The 14,946-nt window shown below is 36.0% G+C and overlaps 1 protein-coding gene across 8 annotated transcripts in view; it reads right to left on the bottom strand.

Moving 5' to 3' along the window:
- Positions 1-14,946, bottom strand: part of NAV3 (neuron navigator 3) — a 547,425-nt gene that overhangs the window by 26,102 nt on the left and 506,377 nt on the right. For all 8 annotated transcript variants that reach the window (XM_030479342.1, XM_030479337.1, XM_030479339.1 and 5 more), the window contains 5 exons: positions 13,955-13,978; positions 11,598-11,675; positions 3,655-3,738; positions 1,926-2,037; positions 510-631 (listed from right to left, as the gene is read on the bottom strand). In XM_030479342.1, the coding sequence (XP_030335202.1) occupies positions 510-631; positions 1,926-2,037; positions 3,655-3,738; positions 11,598-11,675; positions 13,955-13,978 (420 nt within the window). The remainder of the gene's footprint in view (positions 1-509; positions 632-1,925; positions 2,038-3,654; positions 3,739-11,597; positions 11,676-13,954; positions 13,979-14,946) is intronic.

Genomic DNA, 14,946 nt, shown 5'->3' with positions numbered 1-14,946 from the left:
TATTTGGTATTTCTGTGTTCCAGTTGACAAGCATCTTAATTTCATTAAATACCATATTACTTCTACATGAGAATTCTTAATAGATTTCAACTCCATTCATAGCTGGGTAACATATTTGAGTCAAGCCTTTGACCAAACTCCAACTGAATTAAAATCAAAGAGGGTTTCAATGTGGCCCAGAGACGGTTTTGGTCATAACAGTGATTTTAAGTTGTTTTGGTTTTTGGTTTTAAGTTGTTTGGATTTTGGGTTTGGTTTTTTTGGGGTTTTTTTTTGGTTAGGTTTGTTTTTGTTTTGTTTTTAATTATCCTGGCTTCTGCAAATAATTCCCCACTGATATTCAACAATTTTTAGTTTGCTTGTAGTGTCACAGTATGGATACATGTCAATTGCTTTGTATCTGTCAGGCCCCACAAGAATATTGTAGATGAAATGGACCTTTGTGCTACTTAGGCACTAGGAAATGACATAATAGCTAAAAGATAGGTTTAAACCTGCTGAGCACTTACCCAGTTTTTCTTCTTCTTTTTCTTGGAGTCAGCATCATTACCACTGCCAATGCTTGAATGGCTTGTAGCACTGTTGATGCTGGAAACACTTTCTGAAGAATGTTGCCGCCTTATACGTAAATCTAAAGAAAAGAAATTACTGTGAAATCCATCTGTCTCTCTTTCAATATAATAATTGTTCTTGTATTTATGTAGCATCTTCCTCATCAAAGGGAGACTAAATGAATGTAAATGACATTGGTGCTTTCAGTGGCTCAGATTCAAGCTATCACAGCCTGTAAAAATCACATGTGAGTCATTGGAATTGCATGTAATTAGGCTAACACTTCGGAGCTTCTCCAATCTGAGGTCTTGTTGGCATTAAGGCAGTGACCCTGCACAGCAATCTAAGCAGGAATAACCTCATAGCTAACCAGTTTGTGTTATAGATGAATTACTTATTATTATCACATGTACTACAGTTCTTTTTCTGAGGAGTATAGGCACTACTTGACTTGTAGCAAGCCTAATCAGCGTTCAGATACTATCTTCTGATATACCATGATGGAAATCGCAGGCAGAAGTTCAGTAAAAATGAATGAAAGAAAATAATCAAGAAATGGAGAATATTGGTTGGTGAGGCTTTTAAGTTTCAATTTCTTAAAAGTCACTGATAGCTATGTCTTAATCACTGCAAAATATTCTTGCAGAACATATCCACTAATACCAAGGGAAATTACTTTTTAAATTATTTTTTACTTCCTAGAAGTTAGCTTTGCTATATTCAAGTCATGCAATGAAATGACCTTAAGGCAAACATCTAAATAATGTCCTCTTTAAAAAAAGATCAATGTCACTCTCAAAAGTGATTGCTGCTAGTATTTTTTTTCTTCAAGTAATTCCTTTGCTGTTGCTTATCAACAGGCACTTCTGAAGTATGTATTTATCATGCAGTATCTGCCTAACTGCAATGACAGATTAATTTAGAATCTGGAAATTAAAATGCCTTCTTTCCTGCACTGATTTAGCACTTCATGAAGAAGCTGAGCTGTTGTCAGTCCATCTCTCAACAATAACCGCACCAATATTCAGGGCTACAACTTACACTGGTTTTTCAAGCTATAACCATGTTTCACCATAAGACTTCATTAGTGTCTTGGGTGTACCTCAATACACAACCACAGTGACAGGGTTAACTCTTGACACCCATCAATTACTTCCTGCCCACCCAGTTCTGAGAAGACAAGGCTCCAGGAACTCAAGCAAACAGGAAGCTCATACAAGGTTTCCAGCTCTGGAAATACCACAAGTATACCTACCATGCACTGGAGAACGTGCTTGCCCTTGCAAGACAGTCCCCAAAACAACAGAAAAAATAGTGACTTAGCTTTATTTCTGAGAGAAATTGCATTTATTTTAATAGTGACAAAAACATACCTTTGTGGGTATGATCAGGACCATTCAAGGCTCCTTGAATCGCAGCTTGTGCAGCAGAATTCTGAGCTTTCAGCATTTCAATGGTTTCCCTTAGCTCTATAAGCTCAGATTCCTGTGGGAAGAGCAAAGAGAGCTCAAAATATATGGCACAAGAATAATATTTGTCTAGGCTAAAAAAATTTACAAGATAAGAGTGGTCAAACTGAAGTTCATGGGACTGCTTGGGTGAACATAAGGGCAACAACTAAGTAGAATGCGTATTTTTGTCTCCAAAGATATCAAACTCAACTATTGTATTCTTTTGCACTTATCCTATAAAAAGCAATAATGCTATTTTTATGGAGAACAAAACATTTTGAATAAAGACTAACCAAAAAAGGGTCTCAATTGAATATTCATTATAAAGAGAAACCCAGCAATTTTATTGTGAAAGACAATAAACCCATTTGAATTAAATCCTTTAGTACGTGAGGCTACTATTTAATAGATGAATCTCACCTGATTTTGTGTATTTTTCAAAATATTTAACTTGCTAAATAATAATTCAATTAAAAAAACCCTCTGTTTAATAGCAACTATACCGCAAGTTGAAGTAATATTACTCCACTTCAATGCAGGAAGTTCTGTGTTAGAATGCACAGGCAATTATAATTATAAATAGCTTTTATTACTGCAGCATTAAACCTGTCTTTCCAGCCTCTGTTTATATAATAAGGATTAAAGGAATTTAACCTTAACAATAGAGAAGAGAAGGAAAAGAACATGTTCCAAATCTTTTGGGAAAGAAGTTTGGAGATGTTCTGTTTCAATGCTACTGCTTAATCTGGAAACAAAACCTTCTGAGGGAAATTATACTTTGTAAAATTGTCAAAAGTTTTGGTTTTAAGAAAATTCAGTTGTGTTGTGGGTTTTTTTTCGTTTGTATGTTTGTTTTTTAAGATGAAAAAACCAAGCAATATAAGTATTTTCTATCCAGTTCACGAGTCTCACCATATTTCATCTGTCGGTGTTCAACCAGACTATTTTTATAGACAGCTACACTGACTCTTGTGGTGACTAAAAGCTCACTGATAAACAGTTTCTTTCACAGTTTGGCTCAATAAGCCTTTCAGTTTATAGGATACTCTTCAAAATTAATAAGGGCAGAAAGCTGTAGAAGTTCAATCCTGGAAGGTGCTAAGTAGTCTCTTAATCCTGAGCTTGGTACAAAGGCTCACATGAAATTTACTTCCTAGGAGGTTTAGGATTTTTTTCCCCAACAGTCAAAACAGCATAGTGCAAACTAAATCTGTTTACTTATGAATAGGATACCTAACCTGCATTAACCCTCAGAATGAAGTCATTTTTCTCTACTTAGAGTTCTTCCCTTTCCACAATTCTATTAGTTTGACAATGCTGGCAGGCTAGAATGAAGCAGGTTATGATCAGTGTTTGTTACAGGATCTTTCAGTATGGATTAAACCTAGAGTCGCACATGTTTAAATTAAGATCTGGAAAAGAAAGATGTTATCTTCAAACTATTCCATGGTATTGTCTACGTAAACCTGATGCTGCACAGCTTAATTCTCCTGGAGCTTTATGAAGATTTGATCGCAATGGCCATTAAAGAAAGATCTGTCTGTCTTATTGTCACAGCTGCCCCTGTTTCCCTTCAGCATTTTTTAAACAAAACTCTAATATAATCTCTTGACTGTTTTCCACATTACAGCATCTGCTTTGGTAAACGTACCTTTTGTTCAGCTGTCATTGTTAGACTTTGCAATCGGCCGGTCATATTTCCCAAGCTTTTTTCGAAAGCTGCTACTAGATGAGCCTGTGAAATTAACAAAGACAACATTTCTTGCGACAATGGAATAATTTTCCCAGATTTATTTGTTTTTTGAAAATATTTTTTGCCCTCCAAGCTCATCTTCTCCCGCTCTTTTCTGTTAATTTTAAACTCAGACTGAGCTAACTGGGATAGGTTAAGCAGCCAAGTGAGCACAGCATTCCTCAGGCTTCTTTAGCTTCTGAGGAGATTAGCTGAGGTATCTCTGCATGGAAACGGATTATGAATTTAATGCCCTCTTTGAATTTACTGATGTATTGGCCAAAAGAAGTCTGCTCTCAGACAGAAGTCCGGGGACAATTATTTTCAATTACTTCAAAATGGGAATTAAAGTACTTTATCTTACAGTAAGTTTTAACCTCACAAATAAAACACTCTAGAGGAATCCTGAGACTCAAACAAAAAATATCACAAGTAGTTTTATAAAAGCTCATTATCTAGTCTATTCATCTTATATTGATTATATGTATGTGTATGTGTATAAAAGTAATAAAAAGTTATATAAAATATAAATGAAGTACTTATATATATTTGTGCAAATGTATGTATAAAAGGCAATCTTGAAAATTGGAAGTCCTACTTCTCAATAAGAAAAGCAATAAAATTGAAACTTTATTGATCAGGAGGTTTTTAAAAAAATACAGTTTCATCTTATTTTCTAACAACACTCACCCTATACTTTATTGAACAAAATTTATACAAACAATGCATCAACTCTTCATTGGTTCTGACATTGAGCAAGACAGGCAAGTGGTCATAAAGAAACCAATATGCTAAGCCAGCTTGTGCAGCCAAGCAAAAGGAAGAATTTGATTTTTATGAAATTCTATAAAATTCCATCCACTCGTCTCACAACACCAAATAGTAAAAGGAAAAGCAAATACTTTTTTTCTCTTTACCATTTCAAGCGTGGTAATTGGCAAAGTTTTCAAACATAGGCACTATGATACACATGGAAATATAAATCAAACCAAACATATTTATATGCAGAAATGGATTAAATGAGCTTCCTCACTGAGAAAACTTATTTTTTATTATGGCAGTACAGGCACACACAGTGCCTGGCAAATTTCTCAGTTACAGATTTACATGCTTGTACAAGCATAGCTGAAATTGTTTGAATGTATGTGGTTGCACTGAATCTGAGGTATAAGCAGAAAAAGACATAGTTCAAAAAGGATTCTGTTATGTATTTTAGGAGAAGGAAAAATGCTTCTTGCCACCTTGATCCATATATTATTCCTCAAATGAAAAAGGATTATCATATACATGATAGTGGCCTACTTCTGTGTCTCCACTTTAGAGCTTTTATACTGACAAGTGGCTTTTGTGTTTTGTAAATCATTCTGGATTGCTATTAACATTTCAGTACCTTGTAAACTTCTTATTTTATACTTATTAAACTTCCTACAAGTTTACGGCTTGTAAATTCTATTAGTAAATAATTTACATAATTACTCATGGGTATAGTGGTCAATCCACCCGATTTCTGCATCTGCAGGGATGCCCTAGGGATAGTTCTTTTGGTAAAGGATACATACCTCAGGGACTAACTTTTGATAAATGTGAAACCAGATACATATGTAATTTCTTAAAGATAAATTAGTAATTGTGTATATTCCTATGTTTATAACAGGATATATTCTTGAAGTTATAATTTTAAATAAAATGAACCTGGGATATGTGTCAAATGCACCTCTGATTGATATAAACCTGTTGATTGATATAAAGTTATTCTAGCTGGTTTGGAAACTACAGCCTCTGGTCATTTTCACTACTCTATTCGGCTGAGAAGATAAAAGTAAGCAGTATTTAAACTTTAAATAATTTTTACTTTAGTAATTAGCCACATATTAAAAGCATCCTGATTAATTTATGACATTTTAATTCCAGAGGTGATGACCACTGACCCAGAACACAATCAGAGACAAAGTAGATGCACTACTGCAGAATCATAGCCAAATGTCTTTTCATTACATGTGTTTAACAGGAAACTAATGGAGCTCACTCTTCCCTGTCTCATAAAAAATTCTATGGCTTGGCTGATGGCCCGTGGTTCTGCTTTACCGTGAGCATAACAGTGGGGACTGCGGGCTTGAAAAGAGAAATAGTTTGCTTAATTATGCATTGCTTTTGTCCATTTCTCACAATTAGACTGAGATAACCACAGTTCTTTCGTACCTAACCATGCATATTTGTGCAGAGTATATTCCTACTCCATAGCTGTAACTTCAGCTTCTATTGCACATGAATAAACCACAATGAACATATAGGAAAAATAAAGAACTAAAAAGCATCATTAAAAATGTCATCAAAGGTCACTGAAACTATCCAGCTATTGTTTGGCAGTCTTTTGCTGAACACAAACTATGGATCCTTACTAAAATTCAGCTTGTGATAGAGTACATTACCTTCTTGGAGTAACACACTACAATTTTTTCATCATATATGCAATTGAAGCAAGATGGTGGATCCTTCCTAACTCATTTAAGATAAAGACTATCAGGTCTTGATTTGTTAATAATAAAGAAACCTAATTCAAAGGCCCATCAAGCGAAAATCAAGGATAAACCTTCAATCACATTGTTCATTACTTTAAATGTTTGTTACACCAGAATACTCTTCTATGAGATAGAAAGTATTAATTGTACATTCAGAGCAATAAACTGTGCTGCCTCTCCTTATGGTAGCAAATGTTTATTTATTCAGCAATCTAGGGAACTCCTACTTGTTGAAACCCTATGTGGATTTGTCCCACCATAAATATTATGTAATAAAATAAGAAAAGTCAGTTTGAAAAGGGCTAGATTATCAGTATGCTTACATGTGCATGGAAATAAGCATAAAACATATGTATGTATATACTACCATTTAAGATCAGACTTTGCATTTAAATAGTTAAATGCAAAATAATTCAGAAAAGAAAACAATTGAAACAAATAGAAAGAAGTAACTGTGACTTTAAAAATGTTCATTAGAAATTAAAAATTTGAATTAGAAACTTGATTTGGATTGGATTGGTAATTACTCCTCAATTGCTGAGGATTATTTTCTTTATCCAAAAGGAGCCATTCTTTCATTCTCGGAAAAATATTTAGGAATAGATTTATTTTAAGTTACAGCCAATCCTTCACACCTTAGAAATCTCTGCGTTCAGATTCAGGTGTTTCATTCATGGCATATGTAATTTGTACACCATACAGAATAGCCTGAATACCGCATGTGCTTTAAATAACATTTATTCTAAAGTAAAAAAACATCTTCGCAATTGAATACAGCTTTTGTCCCTGGAAACAGACATATTGGAATTAGAGTTAAGTAACTAGGCATTACTGGAAGTATGCCTACAGTAAAATATACCCATCTTTAAAATGGTATACGTATCAGATACAGAGATGATGTACAGCTCTTAATCTGTAGATCCAGCACATATGGATTAATTTTGACTTCTATTAATATGTGAAATTCCCATTGGAAATAGTCAGAGATATATGCTCAGGGAATGACTCCAGTGCTAAGATGACAGATTTGATTGTAAACATTTCCTTCTTATTAAACGGTCCCAGCCAGCAAAACCCCAAATACCTCAGCTCGTCGCTTTACAGCCCACCCTGAACATGACATTGGCATATCCAAAGACTACCTGCTGACACACTTTGCAATTTGACCTGTAGTGTTCAGGGTTATAAAACAAAGGTAAATAAAGAAATTTCCTCCCACCTGGCACGGCTGAATGAAAGGAGGTGTGAGAGGCCAGAAGGGATCGGGCTGATTGCAAGAAGCAAGTGTACATCTGGTGACCTTTTCTGTCCGCCGCCTGCTATTATCTTCTTGTTTGGCTGTAGGATAGTAGTTCAGAGCTGGCCAAACAAGAGTATTAGCCAGCGAACCCCCTCCACTTTCTACTGGCATCCTGGGTCTACTACAGTTTGCAAGCATGCACCCTTCGGCTTTATGGAGTACAAAGCACTGATCAAAGTCCCTCCAAACGGGCTGGGTTCAGGCTGCTCGCTGGAATTTGAGCCCTTGTCAGTCACATAGGAAGTCTGCTGGCTGGACACTTTCTGCACTGAAAACAAGCCCTTTCTTAATTAGTACTGAGATTTACCCTTCAGCAACATCAAAACAGGCACCAGGGAAAAAGCCAGAATCTCAGAAAAAACCTGTAAATTAAGCATGCAAACAACAGCTGGGCCCTGCTTGAATTTAATCATATGCAGGCAAAATACTTTGGGGTTAATCAAATGAAATAAGCTGCTGAAATCAAGCATAGTACTTGAGTCCAGGCAACAAAGCCTGAATAATAAGTGAAACCAAATAAGAAAACTCTTAGCAGAGGTTTCCATCATGCCTGAGAAATGTTATAACTTCCAAATGACAGGTTTTGATATAAAATAATATATCAAGCAAAGGCTTGATGAAATAGGTAAAATTTCAGCCTGAGAGTCTTTTAATTACCCATGTACTACTGTCACCAACAGTCTTTTATAGTGAAGCAAAGACGGACATGAATAGTGTTGAGATGAATAAGACACTCTTTTTTTTTCACTTGCACACAATACTTTTGCTCAGTTCTATAAAGGGGAATGTTAACAACAAATTCAAGCCCAAGATAACTGGGAAAGCACAAGATTTCTGGCTATTAATAGTCTCCTTTTCCAGACCACAGCGACGAAAAGAGTGCTGCCTATTTTCGGACACTGAAAGTATGGAATTTGGAGGACCTTAGGACTAAGGCTAAGATGAACGCATTTATAGCTAGGACATTAGAAAGGACTTAGTAATTTTCTGGTCAGCAAAGGCACTGCAGAAGATACCCTGTCTATACAGTTCTCCGCCTACCAGAGATGGATGTATCTACAGAAGCAATAGGCAGCAATGAAACTTTTTTCTGCATTGGAATTACTGTTCGTTTAGTTTGGCATGAAAATAGGACTCAAAATGAGGGTCACAGTAGTATTATCAGTTTAGAGAGTAAAACATGGTTTTGATTTCTTCTCAGGATAAATTCCAGCTTTTGTGATTAGGACTATTTCTCCTTTAAATGCCAGGGGCTGGTGAAGCATGTGTCTTAGATTAGGAGATAAATGATAAATGAATACATGCAAGTGAAGTTCATGAAAATTAGAAGCCCATCTGGGTTTTTCATAAGTTTGTCAAATTAAATCAAGCATTTGTTAGTTACTCTCATAATTTTTATGAAAAACATATAAACACTCGCACTTAAATATCAATTCCATAATTAGACTCAATTTCAGAGTCCATATTACAATTAAAATGTTGTATTTCAACAATGCTAATTTCAAACTGGATTTTATTCCTGATGTTTTTAAGTGATACTTTGTAGAATTTATTTACATAAAGTACTCACAGGACTGACAGAATTAGTACTAACGCATCTTTAAGCAGCCACTTTTGATCCTTTGGACTTAACGTGGAAATGTTTTTTAATGCTTTACATCTTCTGTACCACAAATAGCAGAGAATGAACTCAGAACCAGGCTTATTGTGAAATACTTTTCAATATTTCGGTTTGTAATGTATGTATCTCATGACAGCATCCCCAAAAATATTTACTTATAATATCTAGTCATACTTTTAGGATTGTATTCATTGTGAAGGTGTCTAAATTCCTTGTTCATGCCTGGAGAATTTGAGGCCTCTAACTTTCATGCTCCTGACAAGTTTAATTTTGAGGGAATTTCCACATGTTGTGGATTTGAAAAAAGGACAGATTTCTCTGGTACCATTTAAAACCCCCATGTGCCAAAAGGATCAGCTTTAGGGTTGCTTATAGGCTGAGAGTTTAAAGAGTGCCACCATGTAGATGGATTAGAAAGTGAGTGACACAGTCAAAAGAACGTGATTAAATTAACCTTTATACAACATACAGTGTGTATGCACATATATATGTATACTTATTTCTCACCCATGCAGCAGATATAGTTTGAGTGAAAACCAACTAAAAATGTAACTATACATGTTTAGCTTGACTCAGTTTCTTTGAAATACGGACCAAATCTAATTTTAACTTGGAATTGACTTTGAGAATTTGCCTAGAATACGTAATGCTATTTACCTATAGCATTGTGTAGGTCCAGTCTCTATGAGGTTTACTCCGCACAAAGGAATGCTGGAAAGGGATACAGTCAATAACTTCTAGATAACAATGGGGAGAGAGCGAACACAATTTGCCCAAATGAACTGAACAATAGCCTCATTGCCTCAGAGGACAATGCCCTGCCATCCTCATTCTATTGCACCTTTTGCTTTATTGTAGGCTACAGCATTGCTGGGGTGACTGGCAAAGGATAGAGACTAACTATCTTTCAACTCTTCTTTTAACACATTAGCAAGAAGGAATACAATGGTGTTTTCTGTTCAGAGCTACCAGACGTAGAGAAAGGCAAAATGGTTTTCTGCCCAGAGAGTGAAGTAAGGAATGGAACTAAAAGCCTAAGTTCTCACCATCAGAGTGGCTCCCACACCAGTCCTAGTACAGGCACTGAGTACAAGCCCACTGCAGGCAAACAGTTTAGTCTTACTAATGTGGCATCACTGCTCAGAATCACAGAACAGTTTGAGTTGGGAGGGACCTTTAAAGATCATCTAGTCCAACCCCCCAGCTGTGGGCAGGGACACCTTCCACTAGATCAGGGGTTTGTAGAAATCAAGCTAACTCCTCTGGTTAACACCAGCTGCTGCTGTGGGGGCATTAACAGGGCACTCAGAGTGGATGTGGGGATGTTTGTGACTGTGTTGCATCACAAGCCAAGCCATAGCCAGCCTCCCTGTGCTCCCCACTGCAAGGCAGAGCTGCTGCAGCCACCTGAAGAGAGGAGAAAGTGTTAAAAGAGTAGCTCTTCCACATTTTCATGCCTTGCAGTCCTATGAAAACAAGGAGCTTTCTCACAGCTAGAGATTATTTTCTCACAAAAATAACATAGCACTACTGCACTGAAATAATTTCTTGAAAATTATGGCAGTATTTATAGATCTAAATACTCAGCACATCTACATTTCAAAGAAAGGCACTCTCTAGATTGCTGAAGACAGGAAACTTTTCTTGAATTGCAAAATGGCACTTTCTTGCAACTGCCTCTCAGCTGTTCTTGGAATATAAGTTATATCCTTATAAGTATAGTTATATTCTGAATTGCATTTAAAAATCACTATACAACAGATTGTTCAGTAACTATCTGGTAACTTCATATAAAAGCATAGTAACCAGACAAGATTGCAGGTCACATTCCCTATCTGTCGTTATTTTCTGATAACATGTTCAATAACTCATATTACCAGTGTGTGACAATTGGAAGGAATACCAGGAGCTCTCTGTGAAATAGCCCATTTTCCACTAGTAATATATCAGCACAGTTACTGCAGCATATGAATTCTATATACAATTGTATACTGTGTTTCCCTCCACATTTATCTGTGTTTTGTAGGGTTTATCTTGTGAAATGAAACTATAATGAATTCTATTAGAATATGCAATTCATTCATGCCCTTTCTTTGGTTGTGTCTCCTTACTTCTGGGCTTTTTTTTAATTGATTCTGAGGAAAGAGTGAAACTGAATTGGACAGGACTGTTGTCACATCCAAAGCGTGGAAACTCTCTTTTCCATTTCCACTGTGTTTGATCACAAGATTTCTTCTGCTTGAAGCTGAGGCAATATAGACATGTAATGAAATAATTCATTATATATTATAAATAAATAGTAAAATCAACAGTAATAAATAAATAGTAAAAGTTTTCCAGACTATGTGTTCAGTAAGAGCTATTACCCAATCTGATAATATATTCTTTGATACTGTTTATGATCACAAGCAAAAATACTTACATTTGCTGAAAGCTGAGATGTAAGGGTAGCAACTTTCTCTTGTGATGCAACCAGCTCTCTCCGTAGTTTCTGAATTTGCTAGGACAGAAAACAAGACTGTTGTCAGTATTTCAGCAATTTCCTTTTGTTGTGGTTTTTGTTTGTTTGCTTTCTTAAGGGATCACTAATAGGTTTACAATGTCTTAGTTTCACATTTTATCTCAGAAATAATCATAAATACAAATTATTAAAAGTTGGCACTTAGTGCTGCAGCTCCAGCTGTTTTCTTGCACTTAACCAGTGTATGAGCTTGGATCCCAGTTAAGGGAGCACATATAGGCAAATACTTAATTAATTCATATGTACAATCCTCTCTTTGTACATGTAAAGGTTATGTTTTCTTACCAAATCCTGTAAGTTCCAAACATATTCTTTGTGCAGTCAAGTATAGCAGCCCTGGATGAGGCCTGAGATTATGAAACATGAATGAATTTGGGTGAGGTTCACTGTGCTTGACTATAGCCTTGATGCAACCAACATATGTTAAATGTCTACATTAGACTCAGATTAAGGGCCAAATAGTAGTCCCTCACTGCCTGGCACGAAGAAGGCTTTGATGACTACCTCAGACACAGATTTTTGCTTCATGGATGTCTAAAGTTAGATAAGGTATAGTATTTTTTATTTTTCTCTAACACAATTCTTCCTACAGTCTCTGCAATTCAAACTGCAGCCTCTTCAAACCTTACATACTACTCAAAAACTTGCTTGCCAACCTAAAGAAAAAACCAAAAAGTTGCTTTAAATGTTCTTGTTGACATGAGAATAAACTTAATTCAAGGCTCCCGTATCCTCTAATGTAAAACAGAATCCCAAAGAAAAATATCTGTTTACATTTCAGCTAAGATGGATATCTAGCATGAAGCTTTCACATCATTTTAAGCTCATTTAACACTATCTGAGACCTTACAGAGACTCTAGGCATTGCAGTGAACTTAAGCACAGCATGGAGTTTCACTTCGAAACCCCTTTCATATTCAGACATAAAAGAAATTATTCCAGACCAGAGAAGTAATAAGGTAATATGTCTAAAACTACAGCCTAGGAAAAGAAGCACATAACATTCACTAGTAAAGGCTATTTCAGCACTTTAATTCTATGACTCATGTGAAAAACAACAAAGAATATTGCACTGGCATTAAGAATGAATGAATTCCTGTGCATCTATGATACAAATATATCTAGGTCCTTTACACTAAGAGCTCAGGAGACAGATTATCCTGGACTGCCACTTTTTCCAAGTTTTCCGTTAAGCTACACTTTCATCATCTTCCTGCAACTATACAAAGACAGTTCTCACGAAATGCTGTTTTACATCTCCTGTAAGAGCAGACCTAGATACTGAGAAAACATCATGTACGAATTACTCAGTAAAGAACTGTTGTTTCACCTCTATATACAGTCCTATATAAAGGGCAATGAAATGAGGAATTACCATTTACACTACTGAGCTATGGCATGCTTCTTTAGCTCCTTTGCTTTCACTTTCAAAGAAAGGATCTTAGAAAATTCAGGTAGAAAGCATATTGAAATATAGTGCGTCAAGTAAGGAAGAATATGTTATTTGTTCAACTTCTTCAAAATATCTTTTAGTTGACTTTTTCTCTGATTAGAGTAGTAAAAATAGGAGCAGCATAAATGCAGGAGTTGAAAGGCATGTAGCTCTGTGAAGCAGAAGTGCACCCTTTGGTGCTGCATTTTATTGCTCCTACTCCTTGGTGCCCTTTTAATACAACCAGGACTTCGTTTTGAGAAAGTCTGTAATTGTATCCAGCTGCTGACCCAGGCTTGTCACCCATTCTTATACACTGTGAGGAGAAAGACTCTGTTTTCCATGTCAGATTTTATTTGTATTTGAAATCAATCTGCATTGCTCTGAAATCCATCAAAGTGGTCAGTTTCAGAAATTTAATATAATGCAAAATGCAAGGGAGAGAAGTTCAAAGCAAATATTTGAAGTATTTTTCTCCTGAAAGGCAGCACATTACCTTGAATTGCACAGGCCCTTAGATCCAGTACAGAGTGGCATAAAGTCTGAAATCAGACGTATCACAACTCCTCCACTCAGAAGCCTGATTCTCTTTGATTCTTTTCACCCTTTTAGAACCTCAGCCAGGAGGCATTTTTCAGCATGATGCTAAGAAAACATCTTCTAGAGCACTAGAAGCTGCATCAGATTTTTATCAGTATTTCTTAAAAACCGATGCAGACACACGGTGGTATTTTCCCCAGCGACTCAACAATTTAGCCATAGCAGGTAAATAATATACTTTAATATAATTCAATATATAAATATAAAAGTGAAGGAGAGTTCTTACCTCTGAATGCGCTTTTTCTTCTGCCTGAAAGAAAACAAAGAAATGGCTTAGAAAGTGTGGAACATAATTGTGGTAATAGAAAATAAAAGCCAGCTACACTGAAGTGAAATGAATAGTTTCATGGATCCATTACATTTAAGGAAGGTATGCAGTAAAAACAATAAATGGAATTCTTATCAACTTACTTGTCAAGACTCCAGATGGAACCCCAAAGAGTTTACCAGCATAAGGACAATATGAAACAGTGCATAAAGGCAGAATGGGAACAGAGCAGCAGAAACTGCAGCTACATTTCTAAGATGAAAAAGAAAACTTGCTGTGCTGGCACTGCACAGACCTTAGTCTGTTACCAGCACTTTTACATTGTAATGATTATTATTGCTCCTGGAATGTATTTTTTTTACTGCATACGGAGTAATATTCCTATCAGGTAATCCTGCTAAGAGAATTTGACAGCATTCCAGTAAAACATACTTGGGGGAACGTGAGGGGAGAGGGGTACTTACACTTCCAAGTAACTTCTTCCATACAGAGTACTGATCAAAATATTAAGGGCTATCAAGGCCAGTTAAAGTTTCAGCTTAAATTTACTAATAATATTTAATAATTTTAGATATTTTTCATATTCTTATGTATTGTGTCATATAATGATGCTATTTACATAGCAGTCTTTTTCAACAAGCTAAGAAACTAAATGACTTTGAAAGTCATTAGATTTGTAAGCATGGGAGTAGTCTAATTTGGGAGGCATTTGGTGGACAGAGAAATCTTGCTTCAGCGGGATTCTAATGGAAAAGAATGGCATGCCATGAGAGAAGGACTCTTTTGGAACATAAAATAAGAAGCAGTTAATGTACTGGAAAACAATCCACCCCATGATCTGAGGTGGCCCAGGTTAGAATCATAGAATCATAGAATAGTAAGGGTTGGAAAGGACCTTCAGATCATCTAGTTCCAACCCCCCTGCCATGGGCAGGGACACGTTGCCCTAA

Source organism: Strigops habroptila, chromosome 3 (genome assembly GCF_004027225.2).
Source record: "Strigops habroptila isolate Jane chromosome 3, bStrHab1.2.pri, whole genome shotgun sequence".
In the NCBI taxonomy this organism is placed as follows: domain Eukaryota; kingdom Metazoa; phylum Chordata; class Aves; order Psittaciformes; family Psittacidae; genus Strigops; species Strigops habroptila.
Note: the sequence above shows the minus strand (reverse complement) of the source record. Positions and strands in the feature narration are given on the sequence as shown.